Source organism: Eufriesea mexicana, unplaced genomic scaffold (assembly GCF_001483705.2).
Source record: "Eufriesea mexicana isolate 0111107269 unplaced genomic scaffold, ASM148370v2 scaffold3062, whole genome shotgun sequence".
NCBI classification, from domain to species: domain Eukaryota; kingdom Metazoa; phylum Arthropoda; class Insecta; order Hymenoptera; family Apidae; genus Eufriesea; species Eufriesea mexicana.
Window position 1 is genome coordinate 4,960 of NW_016911092.1, and position 23,765 is coordinate 28,724.

Consider the following 23,765-nt stretch of genomic DNA (forward strand, 5'->3'; position numbering starts at 1 on the left):
TACAGTATTAATTAAGAGCGCCCAAGGAGATTCTTTCGACGATTCAGCTGCGATTTCATTTTGCATCGTCGCCGCCAGGGCACTCATTTAGAGGTATCCGAGGATTAAATCTTCCCTCATTTTTATCAAACCAGGAACATTTACATCCGCGGGTTATGCGATCGATCAGCGTGATCGCGAGGAGCCGCGTGTTGGACTATTAGGCTGCTGCATCGTAAGATGTCTTTCACTCGGACAGACCTTTGACAGTGGATAGTTCGCTTGAAATATTGAATGTGATTCGGTGAAATTGTTTCTCAGTGAATTTGAGCATATTTCGTTGGGAGATTAGGTGACTTCATCCCCAATCGTACGTGTTATCGTTATATTAGATCTGTGATTGTGTTTAGTTTGAAACATTGAAGAATTATTTTTAATTGACATTGAACGCTTTGCTCAGGAATTAGGTGATTCTGGAATTCCAAATTTTGTGTATTACAAGATCTTTGATTGTGTGTAGGCCTATACAATCTTGAATATTTAGGTGAAATTATTTTTATTATAGTTGATATTTCTGAGCACTTTGCTCAGAAACTAGGTGGTTTTGACATTCTAAATTATGTGTATTGTATGAGTTATCATTGTATTTAATGTGTATTTGTGTTTAATATTTATAATATATTTGTAACTATGAAAATTAATGCTAGGAACAGTCATTTTTACGAAACTTAAATTTTATAAGAATATTTTGCAATAATTTTATTTTGAAATAAAAATATTCTTTGATAATGAATCAGATATATTTCAGTTCGAATGTTTGAACCTGTATTCAAGTTTAATTGCCATTTAGTGTCACAGAAAAAGTTTGAACTTACACCTCAGACTTATGCAAACTCGTGTCACGGATTTACTTTTTGCGTTCATAAAGCATGCTAAGGAGACGTCGATGAGAAAAGGAAATTGCAAGGTGAATAAAGAAATAATCGAATAAATTACTTCTTAGTAGTAAGAATTTCTTAGTTAGATGGTTGCTTGAGAAATTCTTAGCCACCCGCGGGCTCCAACAATTTAAATCTCCGGATAACTATGATAGATTTTACCATCGCCATAAATGCCTTTTTACATAATCGAGTAAGAAATGTTTACGATTTCCTACGCGTAATTTAAACCTGAGTTAGTATATAAATAAAGAATTGTATATATGTTATAGGAAAAACTAAATGGCAATATTTCACAAGTGCTTACTTTTTACCAAACGTTACATTAGTTTCCTTTTACATGAAATACCTACATTTAACCTATACAATAGCATTTTATGCTCGCAATCATATAAAAACTACAATAATATTATCTCATTTTATTATTATTGTTATATTATTATTAAGACACCCTGAAGAATGTAAGCATCCTGATCTTAACGAACTCTCATTCTCACAACAGAACAAAGCAGAACTAAATTATATATCCTGCAGAATCTCTTTATACAATTTTAAAAACTCTAACTCTTTGCTTTCTAGAATCCAGAATTAATCCACTTAACCTTTAAACACTCACATGATCTCTCAAAAAATCTCAAACTATTATACATAAAATAATAGAAGCACTCACATCCAAATCCTTGTCAGTCTTTTCCAATTTTTAAATAATAACCCATATTACTATAATAATTAGGTAAGTAGGACACGCATTATCGTTGAATTAATATAATATAAGACAGTAAAAATTTCTCAATTCTATATAAACAAATTGAAGATGGTACAGTATCATCTGTGAAACCAAAAAACTCTTGAACAATTCAAAATTTAGTACTCCTATTGATAAGAACAATCCATATTCTTAATACACTTTATTCAAGAATGTAACTTACAAGGCGAGTGCAAGTCCTTCGGGTTATATATTTAGTTGACAATTTGCAGGTTTATAAATTTAGTCATCCAGTTCAAGAAAATATATCATTATCAGGGCAACTGATAGTTTTCGAGATATTTGTGATTAGAGTTTTATTATTGCCTTAATTACGATTTATTTCGAATATTTATCAAGTACCATTGTGGCCTAATGGCGATATCCGAAAATTCTCACGCTGATGGCAATTTTCGGATGTTGCCGTTAGGCCACAATGCTCTCTAGTTAAATCTATTGAAATCTCTAGTTAAGAATAATAAACCTTCAATCTTAAATATCTGCAAAATATTTCTTTTCTTGAACTGGATGACTAAATCTACATAACTGCAAAGTTTCATCTAAATCAATGACTCGAAGAACTTGCACTCTCCTTATTAGTGGAATCACGTGTGAAATAATCGCTATTGGTATGAATATATATACAACTTATTACTAAACGGATGTGGTTTTATTGTTTGACTACGGTTCTGGGACTAGACTGACCGACCCTAGGAAATTCTATCAAATCACCGATTTCAGAAAAGGATCAGCGCCACACAAGTGTTTCCAGATGTTCCACAGAACAGAGGTTTAAGCCTGTATCACATGGATTGCAGCAATTCCTAAAATGAAAAATCCACTCGTCCAATTAATCCCGTATCGCTGAATCCGAGGCCAAAGACGCCTCGGCCAATTATCCCTTAATCGTCACTTCGATTCTCCATTCGAGCGTCTCTTAATCCCAATAATACCCAAGAGCACACACTGCCAGCTATTCCCAATAGATGTAAATTCTCCTTTATAGCCGTGTGCTTATCTTTATTACAAAGTATAATACCATCGGCTTCCGGCCTATTAACGCAGCAACTGGGCAGGACGGTAACGAGGAATTTGAAATTGAAAATCGCGCCGGGGCTCGCGGCACTTTCGCGATCCGACACTTCTTCGATTCGTTTAATGACGTTCCACGGATCGGTGCCATAACGACCAGCAATTTATCGGCTAATAAATCGGAGACTGGCCGCGGACATCACCGGCGTCTGCCAGCTCGCCGCCATCGAAATCGTCCATTCGGGCTAGTGGAATTCGTCTCCTGCTGTTGGGTTATTGCTTTGGCTCGTACATCGAGTGAATTGTACCTGCCCTATTATTGTTTCGACTTTATAGTGTCCCGATTGTGACACTTTAGGTTAATAAATTGGGTCTAGATGGTGGTAGATGACAGAATAGCGTGGATTATGATCTGTGGTTTAGTTAGGGTGGAATGTTATCGAATTCGCTTATTTTTATTATAATATTACGTTTGTGCAGTGGCAAAAGTGAAGTGTGTTTGTCTTCCTTTGTTTTGGGTTACTAAATTAGGTCTACTAAATGGTGTTGATGACAAAATAGCGTGAATTATGATCTATGGTCTAGTTAGGGGTGAATTTATCTGTCTTCTTATTGTTTTGGGTTTATAGTATTCGGATTATGGCATTTTGGTTTACTAAATTAGGTCTAAATGGTGATAGATGGCAGAGTAGCTCGGATTACGATCTGTGCTCTAATTAGAGTGGAATATTGCGTAATTAGCTTGTAGTCATTAGAATATTACGTTAGTTTGCTGCTCGAGTGAATTGTATCTACCTTCCAGATGTTTTATAGTATTATAATTGGGGATCTTTAGATTGACAGATTAGGTTCGAATGGTGACCAATGACGAAATAATATAGATTGTAATCTATGATCTGTCTGGAATAAAATACCAAGAAAGCAGTCATGTAATATTTCCTATAATATTCCTTCAATTTTCCGCGAAATTAATCAAAGTAATGGGCGATTTAGAAATTTGAATAATTTATAAGAATCTAGTTTATTAGAGTGATGAATTGTGTAGGAGCAGTTCGGTGACAGAGTGACAGAGACTGTAATCTATAATCTACTTAGGGTAAGACCTTGCAAGAAAAATCTTTTGTGATCACTGATTTAATTTAATTTAATTTTGTCTAATAAGAATATTATCTCGATTTGAATCTCTTCTATCTTTATATACCATATTATATTTCTATTTTGTTGTATATTTATTTTGTTGAAAATATAGAGAAATAAATACATCTACTTAAGAATTTGAAGAGTTCATGTGAAATTCTCATAATGTATCAATTAGTCGTCTTCTAATCCCCTATCATGGTATACATAAGATTAAAAAACCCTCATTGAATATCCAGAAAATTATTAAAGCGTGGATCAAATGCATAAAAATTGGAAGATTAATTTCACCTATAATTCTTTACTCTTTCCCTTCGATTTTTGCATTATTACATTTTAATCGTACCCCTCCCGGGAAATCGCTGAAGAACAAGCGACATAAACAAAAATTACACGATTAATATTAGAAACTACAACAGCGAGCGTCTAATAACCGAGCTTAAACTAAATGCGAGCATGATCGCGTTAAAAATATTTGAAGAACCGCTTGCAACGGCGCGTGCAGCGGAAAAATATTTAATAACCAAAGTGAGCCCAGCGCGCAAATGAAACGCCATTAACGCAAATATTTAATAGTAAAACCAACCGCGATTGCCAAAGGAAATTTATACGAAAGTGGCCGGTAAGTCGAAAGTAAATACTACTTTATCCAGTCGATAAATCAGACTTTACATGAATTCAAGTACTCGAAATAGGAAGTGATCATGGTGATTAATGATTCTTTGCAAAATAGCTACCGGAGAACTTATCAACCCAACACCGTATTGACTCGAGATTACACACCGGAGGATTCTAATGTATGCGGTGGCCAAGATTCCATCTCGCAACCGGCAATTCCGTACAAAAACCACAGCCTCCGCTCCCGTCCCATTTCCTTCTATATACATCCTATTTTTCCGTCGACGTAATCAAATTACAATTCCATCCCCAATGCTCATTGAATACGTCGATAAATCAGCCGCGAGTAATCAATCCACTTTCGCCTACGTCGAATCCTCTTATCTCCAGCCATCGTCAATGGACTTCGTTAGCGGATCGAACAAAGTGAATTGCAATTGAACCGTCGCGATAATAAAGAGAACAGAGACGTCGGGTTATCGGTTTAAAGAATGATCGATATTAGTTACGATTAAGGCGGCGTCACAGTCAGCTTCCAGCTGATCCTTCAGCTTTGTAACGAGATCGGTTATTTATTTATCTGCAACCACCAGGCCTGAATGCCGTGCGGGATTAGAGACGCGAGATCATTATTTATGCTTTAGCCACGGTTACGCGGTCTGAAGCCGGGCTGGACGTCGTGGTTGCTTGAATTAATCATATGTCACTTGCCTGCTGGGCAAGCATTCCTAGCAGTGATTCCTTCGTTTTCGTTCTTTTTTTCCTTATTTTTTCCCTTTTTGAGAAGAAAATCGAGACGATGAAGACTTCCTTGGAACTTGTGAGAGGAGTCTTTATTTGGATGGCGTCACCCTGCATCGGGATCTATGTTTGCTTCAAGGAACCATCAATATTATCAATTTTCGAAGCAGGACTGAGTGATAAGATAGATAAGAACCTGGCCGAAGGGTTCGAGGGAACACCCTCTTTCGACAGTCAACGGTCTGCATCACGCATCGTACAAGAATGCATTACGCATCGCACAAGACTCAAGCCTCCGCACACTTGTACCGCCAGGGAATAAAATATAATCGAAGTTTAAAGTTAAATTTCTATAAATTCGATCCTTTACCACAAACTGCATCTTTTCACTGACCGACCGACCAAGTTGCGAAAGTGTGTTTGGAACTAGGACGCGAGTGAAATTGCTAATTATTCGAGTAATTTAGGTGTGGAAGCTTTATTCGAATGGTGTCACCCTGTATCTGGCTTGGATATTGATAAAAGAAGGAATAAATAGTAGTTGAAGATAAAGGAGGTTCGGTGTGTCGAGGTTTGAAGCAGTTTAGACATTGATGCACGGCTGGTAGGTCAAACTTGCTGTGCCTTGCGAATAAGAATGAAGATTACGGTCACATAGTTGTATCGTGCAAGGAGACTGAATAAAAGATCACTGTGAAACTGTTCTAGAGGTCGAAGGTGTACTTGTTCCATAAAATAGGGAGATTGATTTGTTTGTACCCTTTCCTGTCTGGCATTGTGACACTGCGTGTATCAATCTGTCTGATCAACAATAGATATGTTCTACTGTCACGAAGAAATCATGGTTAAATCTTATTCAAAATGTCCAATTTTTATTCTTGGTTTAGACTTATCTTTGCAATATTTTTGTATATTTGTATATTTAGTTAGAGCTAATTGCATTTAATAATAACTTTGTTATAAACATTCGTGATCAGAATTATATATATATATAATTTCACCCTGATCGGAAACTTTGGATAGCTATTATGTTTGCTTTATATTATAATAAATGTTTAATTAATTTTTCAAGCGAATCTACCCGCGAATTAATAATAATATTTGTGTGATTTTTAAATTTAAAATAATGTTCGATCTTTTTCATAAATTTGTTGTGTCTCTTTAAATTTATAGAACAACTTGTCTCGTGATATGTAACACGTGTTCTGGACTGAACTATTTGGAAAAGCACGCAAAACTCATTGGACAACGCGATAATTGCGATACTCGCGATATACGACCCTTCAATTCATGTTTACACAGAGAAGCAATAGTAGATTGCGAAACTGAAACTAGCCATTAATAACGTTTGGTTTATTATTAAATGACATAAAACTTTCTAGCCACGTGTTCCACGATAAGTTATTCAAATTGAATGTTCCACGCGGAAGATGTTAGTTAGACTTTAGACCAACGTGTTATAATGTTGCAGTTCGTTGAACTAATAAATTAACTACCTAGCATGCAGTTAGATTCGCATTACTTTTTGCGTAATTCTATGTTTTCATCTAAGTTTCATCTGAATTTCATCTAAGTTTATATTCTCCCCACCCAATACTTATTCTTAAAATTTTTACTTAAAAATACTGAAATTAAAATTTGTATTTATTTCAATCTACAATTTCTTCCCATTTTATGATTTGTATAATTATAAATAATGGAATTTGAGTAAAGATAAATTTATACATAAAGATTATCTCTACTATAAATAGTGTTAGAAAATTAAAATACCTAATATCCCATAAAATTATCTATTAATATTCCAAAGCTGATATAATGGTATATAAAAAGTCATATAAAAAAATTATTAAATTGCAAAAATTTATAAATGACCTCTTTGTTTCTTAATTTCAATCAGCAAATGTATGTACATCGTATTTATCTACTTAAATTTTATTATTATTCTATATTATATCATACTTTTATTCTTATCTATACTATTTCATTAATTCCCACGATAATTCCACGTAAAAGCTACCCTTGACGTAAGCCAGTCACCACAATGTTAATCCCAAAATCCCGAACGATTACAATTACAGAATTGAAACAGCATCGCAATTGTTTCGTCGTCTTTGAGCTGAACGACTACAAGTATTATTTCACCGTCTGACACCAGTGACCAAATTGAATTTAAATGTACAGTACCTGTTCGCGATTTATGACTGCGTCATAAAAATTCCTCGTTGAATGCTCTTTCTTTCTTTTTCGTCGCGGTGCCAGCAGCCGTGAAAGTGCCAACCAGGGCTTACGTCGTTTGAATACAATACGATATTCGTCGCGGCGGCATTGCTAATTGCGAAATGCGATCGATCGCGCATCAGCAAACACTAGTCATGCATGACTAGGATCCAGACTGAATAGATGCTGATCACGATACGTGTAGATTTATATATCGTTACCTAGGAATGGATGGAAGACATATTTCCCCTGCATGATCTCATAGCTCGAGAATGAAACGCGAATTATCAACCTGGAACAACGTCAACCAAATATACTATATTGTTTTATCACTCGATAGAGAGTTCTCGCGTGGACGATTAAGGCAACCAGTTTGCGAGAATGGATTCTATCCGTGACAGCAGATGAATTTCCTGATAAATTGATTTAGAAAGTTTCTTGCGGAGGTCCGAAAGAAAGGATGAATTAACACGTTAAGTGCCCAGCTCGTTTTGCTTGCCGTTCCGTTCAGGCCCAGACTTGGCCGCCAAATGGGCCACCGATGGCGGGCGAAGTGTTCATAAAACTCGGAGATACTATACCAATTGTTGTAGCAGGAATTCCCAAACGTTAGGTCCAAAGATGACGAAAAATTGAACACCAAAAGTTAGCACCTATTGGTCCTAGTCTGGCTCGATCCCCGAGGATCGGCTGGGCCCGAAGGGAAAGTCTAGCGCCTTAGAACTCAGGACTTGGAGATCAGAACCCAAGACTGAGAGTTCTTGAAGGATTAATGTCGACTTTAATTTGATATAAACGGAACTCTGTGTCTATTTGTTTTCATTTCTAGTGCACAGTATATTTAAATTAACAGTACCTACGTGTATTATACTTAAGTACCTATATACATATTGTAGGTTGAAAAGTCTATTGGAATTAGAAAACTTAGGCAAAAATTTAATACTAAAATAGTTAGTATTAAAGAACTATTGAAATTTAAGAAGATAGGAAAGTTAGCGTTAAGAAACTATTGGTATTAAATAAACTAATTACCAAAAATTGTACAGAGTATTTGAACGAAATTACTATACATTGCGTGAGTGTTAGATCTAAATCCACACATAATTTATCAACCTATGTAGATAACAAAATGTTGAGAAAAGAAATTTGTAATAATTCATAAACAATGATTTGCAATATAGAAATAAATTTTCTTATTCGTTATTTGTCAGATTATAGTAAAGATAATAAAACCTTGATTGACAACAAACGTGTTAACCTTCTATCTTCTAATATCGCGATAATCTCGGGATAATGAATTCAATTGCTACAAACAACAAAGATTATGTTCGAGATAAATCCTCATTTTAATTTCAAATTTCGTTTCGGTTCGTGAAACTGAAGACTGTTAGAACTGAATATCACATAATACTTCTATAATTTTTGTATCGATTGTTATATTCCGAAAGCAAGAAAAATCATAAAGAAACAAGATCATAAGGCAGGCGATTAAAAGTCAATTGCGATAAAACGAGGTGAAAGATTAATGTGATGTGTTAATCTAAGCTTGTTAAATATTTCTAGGGTGTCGATGCAATCCTATTGGTTCCATATCAACTGCCTGCGACATTGTATCAGGACAGTGTCAGTGTACGCCCCATGTAGCTGGCAGACAGTGCGATCAATGTATGGTGAGTACTTATTACTAGATTGATGGCTTTGCTCAATCAGAGTTGCTGAATGAGAAATTTTGAAGAATGACTGTGATCACCTATAGTAATACAAGGGTTAACTGCTACTAATCAGAATAAGATTTAGTTCAATACATTACTAGTGAAATAATTGATAGAAATAAATTCCATTAGAATTACATAAAATATAAATGCCACGACTATTAATAATATATTAAAAAAAATATATATACAAAATTCTAGGGGTATTATTAATATTTAAAATTGACGGAATTCTGAAGGTATTACTGCTATGTGAAATTTGCAAAATTCTAAAGCTATTACTAATATTTAAAATTTACAAAATTCTAGAGGCATTACTACTATGTGAAATTTGCAAAATTCTAGGGGTATTATTAATATTTAAAATTTACAAAAATCTAAAGGTATTACTACTATATGAAATTTGCAAAATTCTAAAGCTATTACTACTATGTGAAATTTTCAAAATTCTGAAGGTATTATTAATATTTAAAATTTGCAAAATTCTAAAGCTATTACTACTAAGTGAAATTTATAAAATTCCAAGAATATTATTAATATTTAAAATTTACAAAATTCTAAAAATATTATTAATACTTAGAATTTACAAAATTTCTACATTTGCACAGAGTAATACATTTATTTATATTTAGTACGATTTTTCTAATTCTTTATCTTCTTAAGATTGGTTTTTGGGGTCTAACAACGGGAGCAGGATGTGCTCCTTGTGGATGCGATCCTATAGGAGCATACAATTCTTCCTGTCACGATACCTTAGGACAATGCTACTGCAAGCCAGGTGTGGGTGGCACACGTTGCGATAACTGTCTACCTGGGTATTACGGATTTTCTTCGAACGGATGTCAAGGTAGTATTCTATATTCAAATTCTAATCTGCAAAGTACATACGAATTTTTTAAATATTACTATTTTATCTAAATATCTAGAATCACCATACCTATCACAAGAATAGACTTCATATATTTCCTTTTTATTGAATTCAACTGCTTTTGTCAAAATTAACTATTTATTTTCATCATACCACTCCAATTATTATCACTTATACTAACTACACTTAATTATAAAAGCTCGCCAAATTATCAAAACAAGAAATTAAAACCTTATAGAGCCTTTTATTTTAAAAACTAGCACAATTTTCTGCACAAATTTCTATGAAATAAATCGACTCTTATAAGTCATAATCTATCCTAATAAATCACTAAACGAAATTACTAGAAATAATTTAACTTCACTTTTTAAACATCTCCAGATAATTTTCTGAATATTTACAGTTTGCGACCCATGTGTGCGACCAGGTCACATCTGTGATCCTGACACAGGTCGATGCGTGTGCCCAACCTTGACCTTCGGTGAACATTGCGACAGGTGCAGACCAGGTTCCTGGGACCTGGTCCCAGGTGTTGGGTGCAGGCTCTGTGCGTGCACCCTTGGCTCTACGAAGCCTCAGTGCGATCTCCAAGGACAATGTCCTTGTAGAATAGGCTACGATGGACTTAGATGTGAGAGATGCGCCAAAGGGTACTATGGCTACCCTAGGTGTCGACCTTGCAGTTGCAACGTGGCCGGTACCTTGCAATGTAATAACGAAACTTGCAGTTGCAATGACGATGGACAGTGTCCTTGCAAGGTATGTTAATAATATAATTTCATCTAGGAATATTAATTAATATTAAGAAATATTTATTCATTCCTGAAGAACTATATCTGGGTACTATAACTATATTCAGTGAAAATAGGAAAATGAAAATTGAATTTCTAAAATTGGCACTTGAATTAAGATTACATGAGGAATTTCAAGATTAATATTTTTAATATTTTGAGGATCTTCTAGTGTATTAAAATTTACAGACGGAATTTGCACTATGATATAACTGATTTTCATGTTTCCTAATTTTTTAATTTAATTCGTCCTAATTTGTAACAAGCAAAAACCATAGTATTCAAACTGTGGTTTTTAAAACACTATAAATGACTTATTTTAAATTTGCAAAGATTAAATTTGAAATTTTGGTATCTATTCTAACTTGAATAGCTTTTTTTAGGAATATCGTGAGTTAGTTTTTGTTTTGCGATTAATCGTGGGTTTTTCAATTTAGGAACACGTGATTGGAAGACAGTGTAACCAGTGTAAAGAAGGTACGTTCGGTTTAGCGTTGGACAATCCAAAAGGATGCACTGAATGCTTCTGTTTTGGAAGAGCAACTTCTTGTCACCAGGCTGGCCTCAGTTGGGGTCAACGGAGATTAACACGTTCACGAATCCTTTACATCAATGATACCAGCAACGATATAGTAGTAAGCACTGTACCTTTACGTTATTGAAACGATATTAAATCATTGAACTCTTAAAAAATGAAAGAAAAAGATAACGAAAAAATGAATATTTATTTATTGAATATTTTCTTCGTTTGTAGGTTTCGAAATTTAGATCACAAATTTTTTTATCTCCCGCTAATGGCGGATTGAATGTAACCAATGGACTTTCAACGATTCCTGATGTCGAGGGTGATGTCACGATACCATCGCATTTATATTATAATTATCCACTCTATTGGATGCTCCCAGAACCTTTTCTTGGAGATAAGGTAATTCTGAATGTTCAGAAAGAAGTTCAACTATCTAACAAAATTTTAAGATAAATAGAATTCTTTATTTTAAAAATATAGAATCTTTTAATGATGAAGAATTTTTGAAAAATATTTTTCGCAAATCCAGGTCGTATCCTATGGAGGATTTTTAAGATTCACTACCTTAACAGAAGGTGGAATACCTCTAAGATCAACCTTTCAATATCCAATCGTGCAGATACAAGGGAACAATAAAATTGTCTTAGAATACTATTTACCTGTGCTTACGAATAGCAATCATTATGAAGTCAGGTAATATCGAGTTAAAATTATATTAATAATTTTTTAACGAAAATATTTAGCTTGGATATTGAAACAATCTTTCTTTTTCTTTTTAATTTCAGATTTCACGAGTCTTTATGGCAACTGCAAAACAGACCTGATTACAAAGTGACAAGAGAGGTTCTCATGGTTGCGTTGCAAAATTTGCAATATATTCTAATAAAAGCATCTGATAATGCAGAATTTATAAAAACAACGTATGTATAATTTTATTACCTAATTATTTAATTCCAGAACTAAGATATTCTTATTTCATTACCTGTTTCAAAAATATTTATGTATATGTTTTTTATTTGTTTAAATAGTCAGCACTAAAACTACCGATTACAAATGAAAGTCATTCATGAATTTCAATCCTCATTACTATATTGAATTTTAGCTTACTCGAAGCTTCTTTAGACGTTGCTGTTTTAACACCTACACACACACCACAACTTGCGACTGGTGTTGAGATTTGCAAATGTCCCCCAGAATATAACAGTACATCTTGTCAGGATCCAAGTATCGGGTACTACCGATGGCATAAAAACACTACCGTTACATCTATCATTGTTATAAATCTCATTGGAGAAGCCAAACGCTGTCAGTGTAATGGAAGATCAGATATTTGTGATATAGAAACAGGATATTGTTTGGTAAGCTGTTTGACTGTAACTCGACAAATAAAGTTGTATTAAATTTTAAGAGAAAACGTATAACTATCTCTTATCATTCAATGAAATATACCTTAAAATATTTATTTATAATAACGAACACATTAGAAACTAAAATAAAATAAAACTGTATTCAGATAAATAGGAGTAAAATATATAAGGCAATAAGGGAAAATAGACTGTCTATGGTCAGACACAAATTAGACAAGCAATTTACATGTTACCTTGAATTACCTTACACAGACCTTGATCAGAATATGATTCACTCTATTTACAAGATCTTTAGAGACAAGTACAAACTTTCAATTGAGTTAACAATTGCAAAGAAATCTTTTTTCTCTTTAAGCCAAGAAGAATCTATCACGCTATAATAACATACTACTAAAAAATCTATGTGTTGGTATTATATTGAATCTTAACAATTTATCATTTCTGTTACAGAATTGTCGAGGAAATACAGCAGGACCAAGGTGTGATATTTGTGCAGATAGTTTCTATGGTCATCCAGACTATGGCTGTAAACCATGTCCCTGTCCACAAGTGGATAAGAGATTTTCAAACACTTGTGTGGTTCTTGCCAATACTGAACCAATCTGTGTCTGTAAACCTGGTTTGTACCTGCACTGTTATATACTATATTAATTTTTAAATGAATTCCATAGTGTAATGACACTTAATAAAATTTTATACAGTCAATGAATGAAAGAAGCAAAATTTGTGCCAATGTGAAAGATATGAAGATTCTAATCCTATCGCTACCTTAATTACCAAAAATAATTTTTCCGCTTTTTATATTCGCAAGAAAAATATATTTGTAAAGAAAAATGATATTTTTATTTGCACACAGGCTACACTGGCAGAAAGTGCGAGCGATGTACTCCTGGATATTATGGATTTCCGCATCTCCCTGCTGGAAAATGTGTACCATGCGACTGCAATTCTGCTGGAAGTTTGAGCGATGAATGCAACACGGAAACAGGACAATGCAGATGCAGAGCTGGTTCCACGGGTCGTGATTGCTCCCAATGCACTGCGTATCGTCATGTTTATATAAATAACATCTGCACATGTAAGTGAAATTTGCATGAAATATTATTTTATATATAACATTTATTCCGTATTTTCTCTTATGCCATGTTAAATCTCACAAGTAAATAGAAATTAGGAATTTTATATCGAAATTGTTATTGAAATAAGTGACCAAAGTCTAGTATCCTATACTACTCTTTCCAAAAAAGAAAACTAAATAGTATTCCCTAATTAAAAGTTATTATAACTGTTACATGAATATCATTTAATTTATGTAATACCGTTTTATGAGATTGTCTAATAATATGTTAAAAAAGTCCTATAAAAGTTAATGTTTCAAAAAGGTATTTAAATATTAAGAAAGATGTCTTTTTATTTTTGTTAACTGATCGGTATTATCTTTTAATAGCATGCAATGATAATTGTACTGGTATCCTACTCGACACTGTGGCTACACTTTCTCAAGAATTAGCTGAGGGTACTAGTCATATAATCAATGGTTACATTCCTCCCCCATGGGAAGATTTATCTTACATCGAGTCCAATGCGAGCACGTTCTTGGGCGAAATAAATCTTCAGAATAAATTGAAGCAAAGAATGAAAAATGTTCCCTGGCACGAGTACAGAAAGCTCATGAAACACGTTGAGATGTTACTAAGAACTGTACGTGTTTAATTTTCATGAAATATAGATACTAACATACGTCAAAATTAAATATTAAAATTCTCACAGTTCTAACGATATTAAAAAATCTTTAGATAAAGAAATTAGCTAATATTTGAAATTTGAAGAATACATTTATTTTTGCCTAATACGATAATTAAAGATATATTGATATTAATCTTTTAGGCGAATGAACGCGCTAAACGTGGAGATACCATGACATCAAAGACTTATGATTTAAAGAATAATATATTTAGCGCGAAAATCGAAATTGACAATTTGGATCAATATATAGAAGGTACTTGTCTTAAACAAACCTCAAACTTTATATTTTTACACAAATTGATCATATGATAATTTTCACCTTTTTAGATACAATTTCGCTATTGAACCAATATAGTAATGACAATAAAAGGATAGAAATCAAGAAAGCACTAAAAATCGCAAAAATGATTTTGAATGGTTTAAAGGCCATAAATTTAACAAAGAAGACAATGGAAATAGAAAGTTTCCTCGAGTTAGTATTTAAATAAACCTCAACCCATAAGTATTGTATTAATTGCTACAGCTTAATTCCATTCGAAATAAGTATTGTGCATATTTTTTAAATTGTATTTTACAAACTTCTTGAAATTTGAATTTCATTAAATTATAATTACCGGAACTAATAGATATTTATTTAAAATTTGTGAAAAACAACAGCGATGTCGCAGAATATACTGATTGGTTGAATTCCTTGTACGATGCAACGGAACCATTAGCGATTGCTCAAGACGATGTTGAAGAATATTCTATAAAACTAAATGACATGAGAAACATCATAGAAGACACCATGGAAACGCTATTCACGTATGATGGTTCATACAACAATATTAATAAAACGCTTTTGGAAGCTAGAAATAGCTGCAACGAGATCAAGATGATACGCAGCACTATTAATGCATCCCTTACAGAAGGTGAAAAGTTGACGAATGAAACGCATGATTTCATCACAGATTTCCAAAATAACGCTCTAGTACGTATGAGTGAAATGAATTAAACTATCGACAATTTTATAAAAATTTTAATAAAACTTAAAATTAGTTGTTAATTAAAATCTGTAATTTTTTAAATAATTGCATCGATTGTCATGATTTTCTTTAGACAATCTTTTAAAATAATTTGGAAGGAGATAAAACTAAATAAAAAATGAAAATTTTTCACTACAATTTTTATTTGATATTTTGCACTATGTATATGTAAAAATATGTAATATCTTAGTTATTAGTACTAGATACAAGTAAAAATAATAGTATCTTCTACCTGTCGAGCAATACCTCAAAAGAAGATGTATTAAATTACAGGATCTTCCGGAATTGCGAAACAAATTAACATACTGGTTTGATAAATTGAGTATGAAAGAGGAACTGCTGTATAGATTAAATTACGAATATAACGACACGTACGTGATACCCGCGGTTACACACGTGAGGAATTTATCAAACTACGTTGATCAGTATGTCAGGTAAGGGGAATTTATTTACTTTTATTCTTATAACTTTACTTCATATTATTTTATAGTAATATTTATTAATATTTAAATAGTCAAGCAATAATATTACCATATATTAAATAAAAGAATATAACTTAATAAGTATTATTAATATTTAATATTAATATTTATGAACATTAATTACTGTTACAATTGTTACAACAAGAAATACAAATTATTAAAGAGGATAAACAGAACTACCATTAAATTATTTAATATTTCTTAAGTATCCTTATATACTTGACTATTTAAGAAAGTAATTCAAACAAATTTTCGCACTGGTCCTGTAAATTTAATAGCACAATATAAACTCCATAGTTATTGTAAAAATCAATACGTAACTCTAAACTGAAATTAAAATGTAATAACTGAGAACTGAGAATGAGAAGTACATAAAGTTTGAGCTTAAGAACAAAAATGATAGCGCATAAAAATTATGACAGACAGTTCCAGCTGCGAATTAATTATCGTTATTTACTTGTACGCTATTACTTTATGTAATTGACGATCGATAACTTGATAAAGTGCAACTTGGCGTTTCTGCCGAGCAGTCTGTTTTCCGAAACAAGAAACATCGCAGCTAGCCCACTGAAGGCCAGTCAGGCATACAAGAATATCGTCGATAGCATAAGAACTGCGAATATCACAGCAATGGAAGCTAAAGATATTGCTGACGAGATGTACAATATGGTAAGAAATAAATATGACAATGGAAATCTTAAAGATGACTATTTTCATAATTACATGTATTTTTCTAGACATATCCTGATGGTCCTCAATCAAAGTCACTCTTGGACAACGCTAATGAAATATCTCTAGCATCATCCAAACAGAAAGACACTGCAAAGAACCATGGAAAGCTAGTAGAAGATGCGAGTGATGAATTGGAATCTCAAAAGGAAGTTGTGAATACTTTGAAAAATACTCTGAACAAGACTGGAATCAAAGATAACGAGATCAATGTAAAATTGCAAATTTTGCAAAATAATAGTGAGAAATGTGAGTCTATTTTATACTATTTTGTTCTTCCACAAAAAAAAATAAACATATAACTTTAATGAAAATACCTCTCTGTTGTAGCTATCATAATATTTTGGGCTTTCAATGCACTGTTGCATTTCTTTTTTAAATAAAAAAATTATAAAAATAAATTATATGCTTATTGTAGTCACCATTAAAATATTTATATATTGTTTTCAGTACATGAACAAGCAAAAAATATATTGGACGAAAATGAGAAGATATTAGAAACTGTTAAGACCACGCAGAAATTAATTGAAGATTACAAGGAAGGAATTGTTGATAGATTGAAACCAAAATTGCACGAATTAAAAAGAGAAGGCGATTCAAAGATTAGCTTAGCCAATGAGAAAAGTAAGAATTATTATACTTTTTATTATCCTATATATTTCTTCATGCCTAAGTAATCATACTTTTATTCACAAAAAAAAAAATTATTTTAGTGTCAGAAGCACTTAGCAATATAAAGAAAGCAGATGCGAAATTAATAAGTCTATCGAATGCCGCCGTGAAAAGAAAAAACGTATTTGACAAATGGAATGATACGTTGGCTATAAAGTTACAGAACTTGAAAGACAAAATTGCTGAAGCCAGAAACACTGCTGATGGAGTAAATACAATATTATAATTTTAACGATATTTTCTTTCGTTTGGTGTTATAATCGAGCATATGTTTAAATAAAATTCTTTTCCTTAGATTCGCGTTTCTTTGAAATCAGCAGAAGGAAAAGAATGTAGTAGATCCTACAGACCATCAACATTACAGCCAACATCAACAAACACTATTGTGATGACCTTTGCTCTTCCAAAAGGGAAGAAAGAAGGTTCTCTATTCTATTTGCCAAGTAGTATAAATGTAAGTATACTACTCGAATTAAGTATACCACTCGCAGTGTTTTAAAATACCAAATCAGAAAAATAATTTGTAATATTTCTGTTTGACTCACAGGATGATTTCATTGCTCTGGAGATCATTGATAGGAGAGTAAGGTTCGTGTGGAATGTTGGAGGAGGTACGGGAATCCTTACACATCCGGAAGTGATACAGAACGGCAATCTTCAGGATGACAGGTTCTGGTATCGCGTCGAAGCTGAAAGGTATCATTTTATTTCATAACTTAAAAATAATACGAATAGTATAAAAATGAAATAAGATCAATATCGAGGTAATTTTTAAACTTACGTTAATGTCTCGTCCCTGAAGAATACGAAAAAAGGAAAAAATAAGTCTCCAGTTCAGAATTTCAAAACTAGAAAAAGAAAAAAATTAGGATATAATATTATTCTTTAATTATTATAATTAGTAGACATTTTTTATCAATGAAAATATTTTTGTTGGCTCAATAAAACTTTCGCCAATTAGTCTGTGTTTTATCTATTATTTATACTACATGTAACAGATGTAATGAACATTTTGTGAAGAACTGAAACAATTTTCAGAGTACGTCACTTAGGTAAACTGCATGTACGAAAGCAAGCATCAACAACTAAAGGACATCCACCCGTGAGAAATTCAACAGACTCTGAGTATGGCCGTTTCGACATTACCACCACAGATCGTGTATGGATAGGAAAAATTCCCAGATCAGAACGAAGAAGAACCGAACTTATCGCGTCTAATGGACTTCCAGGATGTGTACACCAAGTCATCCTGGATGGAAAACCTATTGGCCTTTGGAATTTCATTACAACTGCACCGGATATGGCTTGCGAAGCCTGCGTAGAAGGGTAATGGCGAAAAGTTCCCTTCAACTTTTAATGCTATAATAATGAATATCCATTTTCAATTTATATATTCTATTCTAATGTTATAGAGTGGAAGATGCTAAAGATGACAATTACAACTTCAATGGAGAAGGATATGCAGTCAGAAACCGAGTTTCTTCAGCACCATATAATAAATATTCATTTGGGGTATCGATCAGCTTCCGAACATATGACGAAAATGCTCTGCTATTTCTGGCTATTAACCCAGAAAATGTATGCAATATTCATGTGTTCTTCTGTACAAATATTTTAAGACAACTTTGATTTTTCTATTAATTTTACATATAACGTTAGATTCATATTTTAATTAATACATTTTATTTCTACGTATAATAGAATCAGCACATCATGATATTCCTGAGAGAAGGAAAAGTGATTCTGCACATCGGTTACGGTGGTAATGTTAGCATGGATATGTCCTCGAACTTCAAGTACAATACTGGAAACTGGACAAAGGTGGATGCATCTAGGCACTATCAGCAACGCAAAAATATTGAGAAATGTAGTTTAAGTATTGGAGGAGGAAATGATAACAGAATTGGTGCACCTACACCTCAGCCTAAGAAAGAGGACATACCTGATTTCCTCCAGGCTAAATATTATATCGGTGGCGTGCCACCGAGTTTCCGTACAGACAAATTAATGTTACCCTCACAAGTGTCTTTCCTTGGTTGTATGTCTAATATCATGCTTGAAGAAGGCTATGATCCAATGGCAGAACAGTATTATGGCGTCGAGCCTACTTGTGGAAATAAGGTACACAGATGAAAATTATGAAAAGATATTAGATTAGATTTTACAAAACTGAAATATTCAATATATAAGCCAAGAGTAATTTTTATGAGAAATTATATTGATAAGTCTGTTTAAATTGATAAATTTTTACTTTTGCAGCCATTAAGGATAGTAGGATTTTACGGAGATGGATATTTGCAACATTCAGCATATACACTGCGTAAAATAAATTCTACAGTGAGTTTCTCCTTTAGAACAATGCAAGTGGAGACTGTACTTTTCCTTTCTACCTTCGAAGGACAAGAAGAACGTATGCCTATTATACGACACATGAACGATGAGTCGAATGTAAGAACCAGTGTTCTCCTTTTATATTCAAATTAATTTAAACCAAACAAATATTTATTATAATTGTATTATAACCGAATAGGAACGTAATTTAATATAATATTGATCAATTTATCTTCAGTAGTTTACAATAGTAAATGTTTAAAAAAAATTTTTGATTACTAAAATTATTCTAAATTTTTATTAATATTTTATTTAATATTCTGTGCCGAATAATTAATTTCATATAATACAATTATAATTTGAAATTATAATAGAATGTAATAAATGAAATCATTAACTTACAATTCAATTTATTCTTTCAGAAAAGGAGCTATTATTCTGTATGCATAATCAATGGACAAGTACAAGTACGTTTGAACGCTGGAAGAGGAGAGCTCGTTTTACAATCGAATGAGACTTTCAATGACGGAAGATATCATTCAGTAACAATAATCAAAAGGCGAAAAGAAGTCGAATTACGAATAGACGATGCCTATCAAAGCGCAGGTAAACTACCTACCAGCGCTGCTATCAGAGCTCCTGAGGGAAGTGGAGGACTGTTCTTTGGAGGTTTACCAGTACTTATTAACAATACTAACATGATTTCGACCACTACCCCTTTATATGGTGCCATTAAAGATGCGATATTTAATGATGAGTAAGTTTTTTCTAAGCTACACTTTATACTTTCAGAAATACAAACATTAAAAAATGGTACTTTTCATAAATAAAATTTTCAGTTGTTATATCCAGTAAGCTAACTTAAAAGTATGTATTTTCTTTTCGATTTTTCTTATCTTTAGAATTATCCGATTCGATGAAGCTATTAATTTCGAGCATGCATTGATTGGTCGTTCTGGACCAAGCATGGGAAGAGATCCTCCTACCTATACACCATCAGCGTCGTTATCCAGGGGAATGTCTACTCAACCCGAAGGATGCCAAAAAGTGCCATATTATTCTCTGGAAGCTGGTGCTCTAAAATTCGGAGACAAACCAAATAGTCATACACAACTTTATTTAAACTTCAAAAAATTTTGGGAGAAGAAATACGCGATAGAATTTGATTTCAGGACATATTATCCGAATGGCTTACTGTTTATTACTCCAGTATGTAATAATTTCTTAGAAACTGAAAAAAAATTTTTAATTTCGTCGATATTTATGTACTAGAAAATCTTTGAAAATTTGTGTATTTTTTAATATTTTAAAAATACACATCATAAATGATATCTTACATTTCTGGTACAGTGTTATTACAATATTTCTGATTAAAATACTTTCTTTACTTTATAGGGCCTTAGACCAAAACACTACCTCATGGTCGTCATACGAGATGGACAGCTTTTACTTTTAGTGAAAAGCAAGCAAAAGAAAGAGTTATTATTTAAAACTCCGTTTAATGATGGTAACTGGCATCATGTAGTGATCAGTCATGAAGAAAGAAAATTAACGTTGCTTGTGGATTCTCAAACACCACGCACAATTAAAGTGCCAAGAAAGATTGGACTAGCCTCTATGATGTATATTGGAGGCTTACCTGAGAGTGGGACTCCGATTCCTGAACAAGTTGTAGTTAAACTTGAGACTCTAAAAGGGTGTATCAGAGGATTGAGGATTAATGGGAACGTATATGATATGGTTGGTTCTACTAGCAGAGCCTATCAAGTGGGTCAATGTTTCCCAAATGTAGAAAGTGGAGCTTATTTCCAGGATGAAGCATATGCTATATATAGTAAGCAAATAATAAACTTAAATGAATTATTTTTTAATCTATACTAATTTGTGGAACATGCAAAAATGAGATTTCATTAAAAAAGAAGATTGATGATTGGCTAAATACTTATATAAAAGTACCACTGTATAAGCAATCATAATAAAAAGTTTAATAAAGTAAGGAATTAAATTTTTCTTTTTTGCAGAAAGGAACTTTGAATTAGGTGCTGTATTGGAGCTTCAGTTGGAATTTAGAACATCAGAATTGTCGGGTGTTTTGCTTTCGATAACAGCACCCGGTAATTCACCTTCATTATCATTGGAGTTGAATAATGGTAAAGTGATCATGTCAGGCGATTTGGGAGATAACAAACCGTTGTATGTAGAACAACGTTTTACTAGTCCATACACGATTTGTGACAATCGATGGCACAGAATACAAGCAGTTTATAATGACGAAGAGTTGGCATTAAAAGTCGACGAGATGGATCAAAAGTATGGCCTTCCAGCTAACGTTAATTATCATATAATGGATTCTACAGTCTCTGGACCTCTATACATTGGTGGTTTACCAGGTAAGGAATGTTTATGAATAATTTTCTTCCTTATTAGTTTTTATTAAAACTTCATACCATATTATGGTATCTTTAGCAAAAGCTCATTGATGAATTTAATATATTTTATAATGATTCATCTATTATGAAATAAGAATTATTATAACATAAGAAAAATATAGATTTCTAAATACAAATGAATAATTTTGCAGCCTCTGCTCCAAAAGGTACATTAATAACAAGAGATCATTTCAATGGGTGTATAAGAAACGTAATGATAGGGGGAGAGAGACGAGATTGGACAGACATGGATGAATTGCATAATATTCACTTGAGCTCCTGCCCAGTACAATGATAATCAGTACAATGTGTGAACTCCTCTGAGTCATTCAATTTAGTTCCAAAGACTGTTCAAAGGACACACAATGCTCGAAAGGTTTCTATGAACTGTGTTCAATGCAATTTCACACCGGGATCAAGTGCCATATCATGATGGGAAATTCTTTAATCATTAAGACATAAGATTAAACGAAGCCAAGAGATGCTAACATGCAAATGCATGAAGTTTACATTGATGTTTCTCAAACTTGTTTTTACTGTTATAAAATTCTATGGTAACAAATACATATAAAATATTAATTAAAATTCTTTGTACTTTTTATATGTATTCAATGATAAGTTTATATTTATATTAAAAATAAGTTGAGGGAAAATTACATGCTATGAACACAATGTAAAAAGAATAAGTTAATATTTACAATTTGTACATAACAAATTTTACATTTACTTATTCTTACATCAAATTTTTGAAATAAATTTTTACTGCAAAAAAATGAAGAATTTTCTCAACATGTACTAAAACATTTGATTTAGACTACAGTTCGATGTTAAAGTATTAATTGGTTATTTAAACAACCATTTTGATGTTAATGAATAAAGAAACAAAAAAATTAATGAAAAAATGAAAAGTTCATTGAATTCGTTATTCTATGAAAGTAAATCGATTGACATTATTTCAAAAATTTATGAATTATCTATCTAACTACTATTATATCTTAAAAAATACTTAGAAAAAGTTATTACGTATCTTATAAAACAATACTATGATGTAGAAGCGATTCGTTACACTCATATTGCCATTCCAATAGGTATTTTCATAATAATATTCACAATACTTTGATGATACAAATAACGAATGAAAAGTATCATCCTCCCGCGCTTTCACATGAATCTTTATACGCAATAACTACCGCGCCTATCAAAGTTTAAATTAAAAACAAATGAATATAAAAAGATAGCTAGTTTATTCACACTTATAATTCTCAAAATAAATTATCATTAATTTATGTTAATTATAAAACTGAAAATTTTTTAATTTAATATCAAAATATAAAAAATTCAACATACTACGTAGTAAAAATTTAAAGGGTTATTCGCCATTGAAATGTTTTGAATATTAAATAGTTAATATTTCACAATGGTTTTAGAAAACATAGTTTGAGAAACGATTTTTGAAGCATTAACAAATTATGGCACAAATTCGCGTCGAATTGTATCATAGACCCGATATACAAAACAAACGTCACGACATGCGTATAAGTAGCAAGATCACTGCCATATAGTTTAATTGTAATTCATTTGTAAGTCATGAAACAATTGTACATCAGTATTTAAAGCTATTTATTATCGTTAATATAAGTGTAACCAGCGATTTCGATCGAGAGCGCGGCATACAGCATG

At 32.4% G+C, this 23,765-nt stretch overlaps 1 protein-coding gene across 1 annotated transcript; it reads left to right on the forward strand.

Moving 5' to 3' along the window:
* Positions 1-7,948: 7,948 nt before the first annotated feature.
* Positions 7,949-22,494, forward strand: wb (wing blister). The gene is made up of 31 exons (XM_017904709.1): positions 7,949-8,015; positions 8,971-9,077; positions 9,783-9,966; positions 10,391-10,746; positions 11,216-11,413; positions 11,533-11,703; positions 11,834-11,997; positions 12,090-12,224; positions 12,407-12,662; positions 13,122-13,290; positions 13,528-13,749; positions 14,119-14,372; positions 14,559-14,670; positions 14,745-14,889; positions 15,075-15,387; positions 15,716-15,876; positions 16,455-16,593; positions 16,662-16,902; positions 17,104-17,277; positions 17,367-17,533; positions 17,621-17,779; positions 17,873-18,021; positions 18,364-18,651; positions 18,738-18,903; positions 19,027-19,446; positions 19,585-19,773; positions 20,079-20,413; positions 20,559-20,865; positions 21,052-21,490; positions 21,678-22,046; positions 22,238-22,494. Exons 1-31 carry the CDS (start codon positions 7,949-7,951, stop codon positions 22,378-22,380), a joined length of 6,699 nt encoding a protein of 2,232 aa, XP_017760198.1. The 3' UTR covers positions 22,381-22,494.
* The last annotated feature ends 1,271 nt before the right edge of the window (positions 22,495-23,765 follow it).

Bases quoted from the DNA above. Each gene is read 5' to 3' on its own strand.
- wb (XM_017904709.1), top strand. From the start codon at position 7,949: ATGGCGGGCGAAGTGTTCATAAAACTCGGAGATACTATACCAATTGTT. The intron at 18,904-19,026 runs GTATGCAATATT...TACGTATAATAG, and splicing joins TGGCTATTAACCCAGAAAAT to AATCAGCACATCATGATATT. The intron at 20,866-21,051 runs GTATGTAATAAT...TTTACTTTATAG, and splicing joins GCTTACTGTTTATTACTCCA to GGCCTTAGACCAAAACACTA.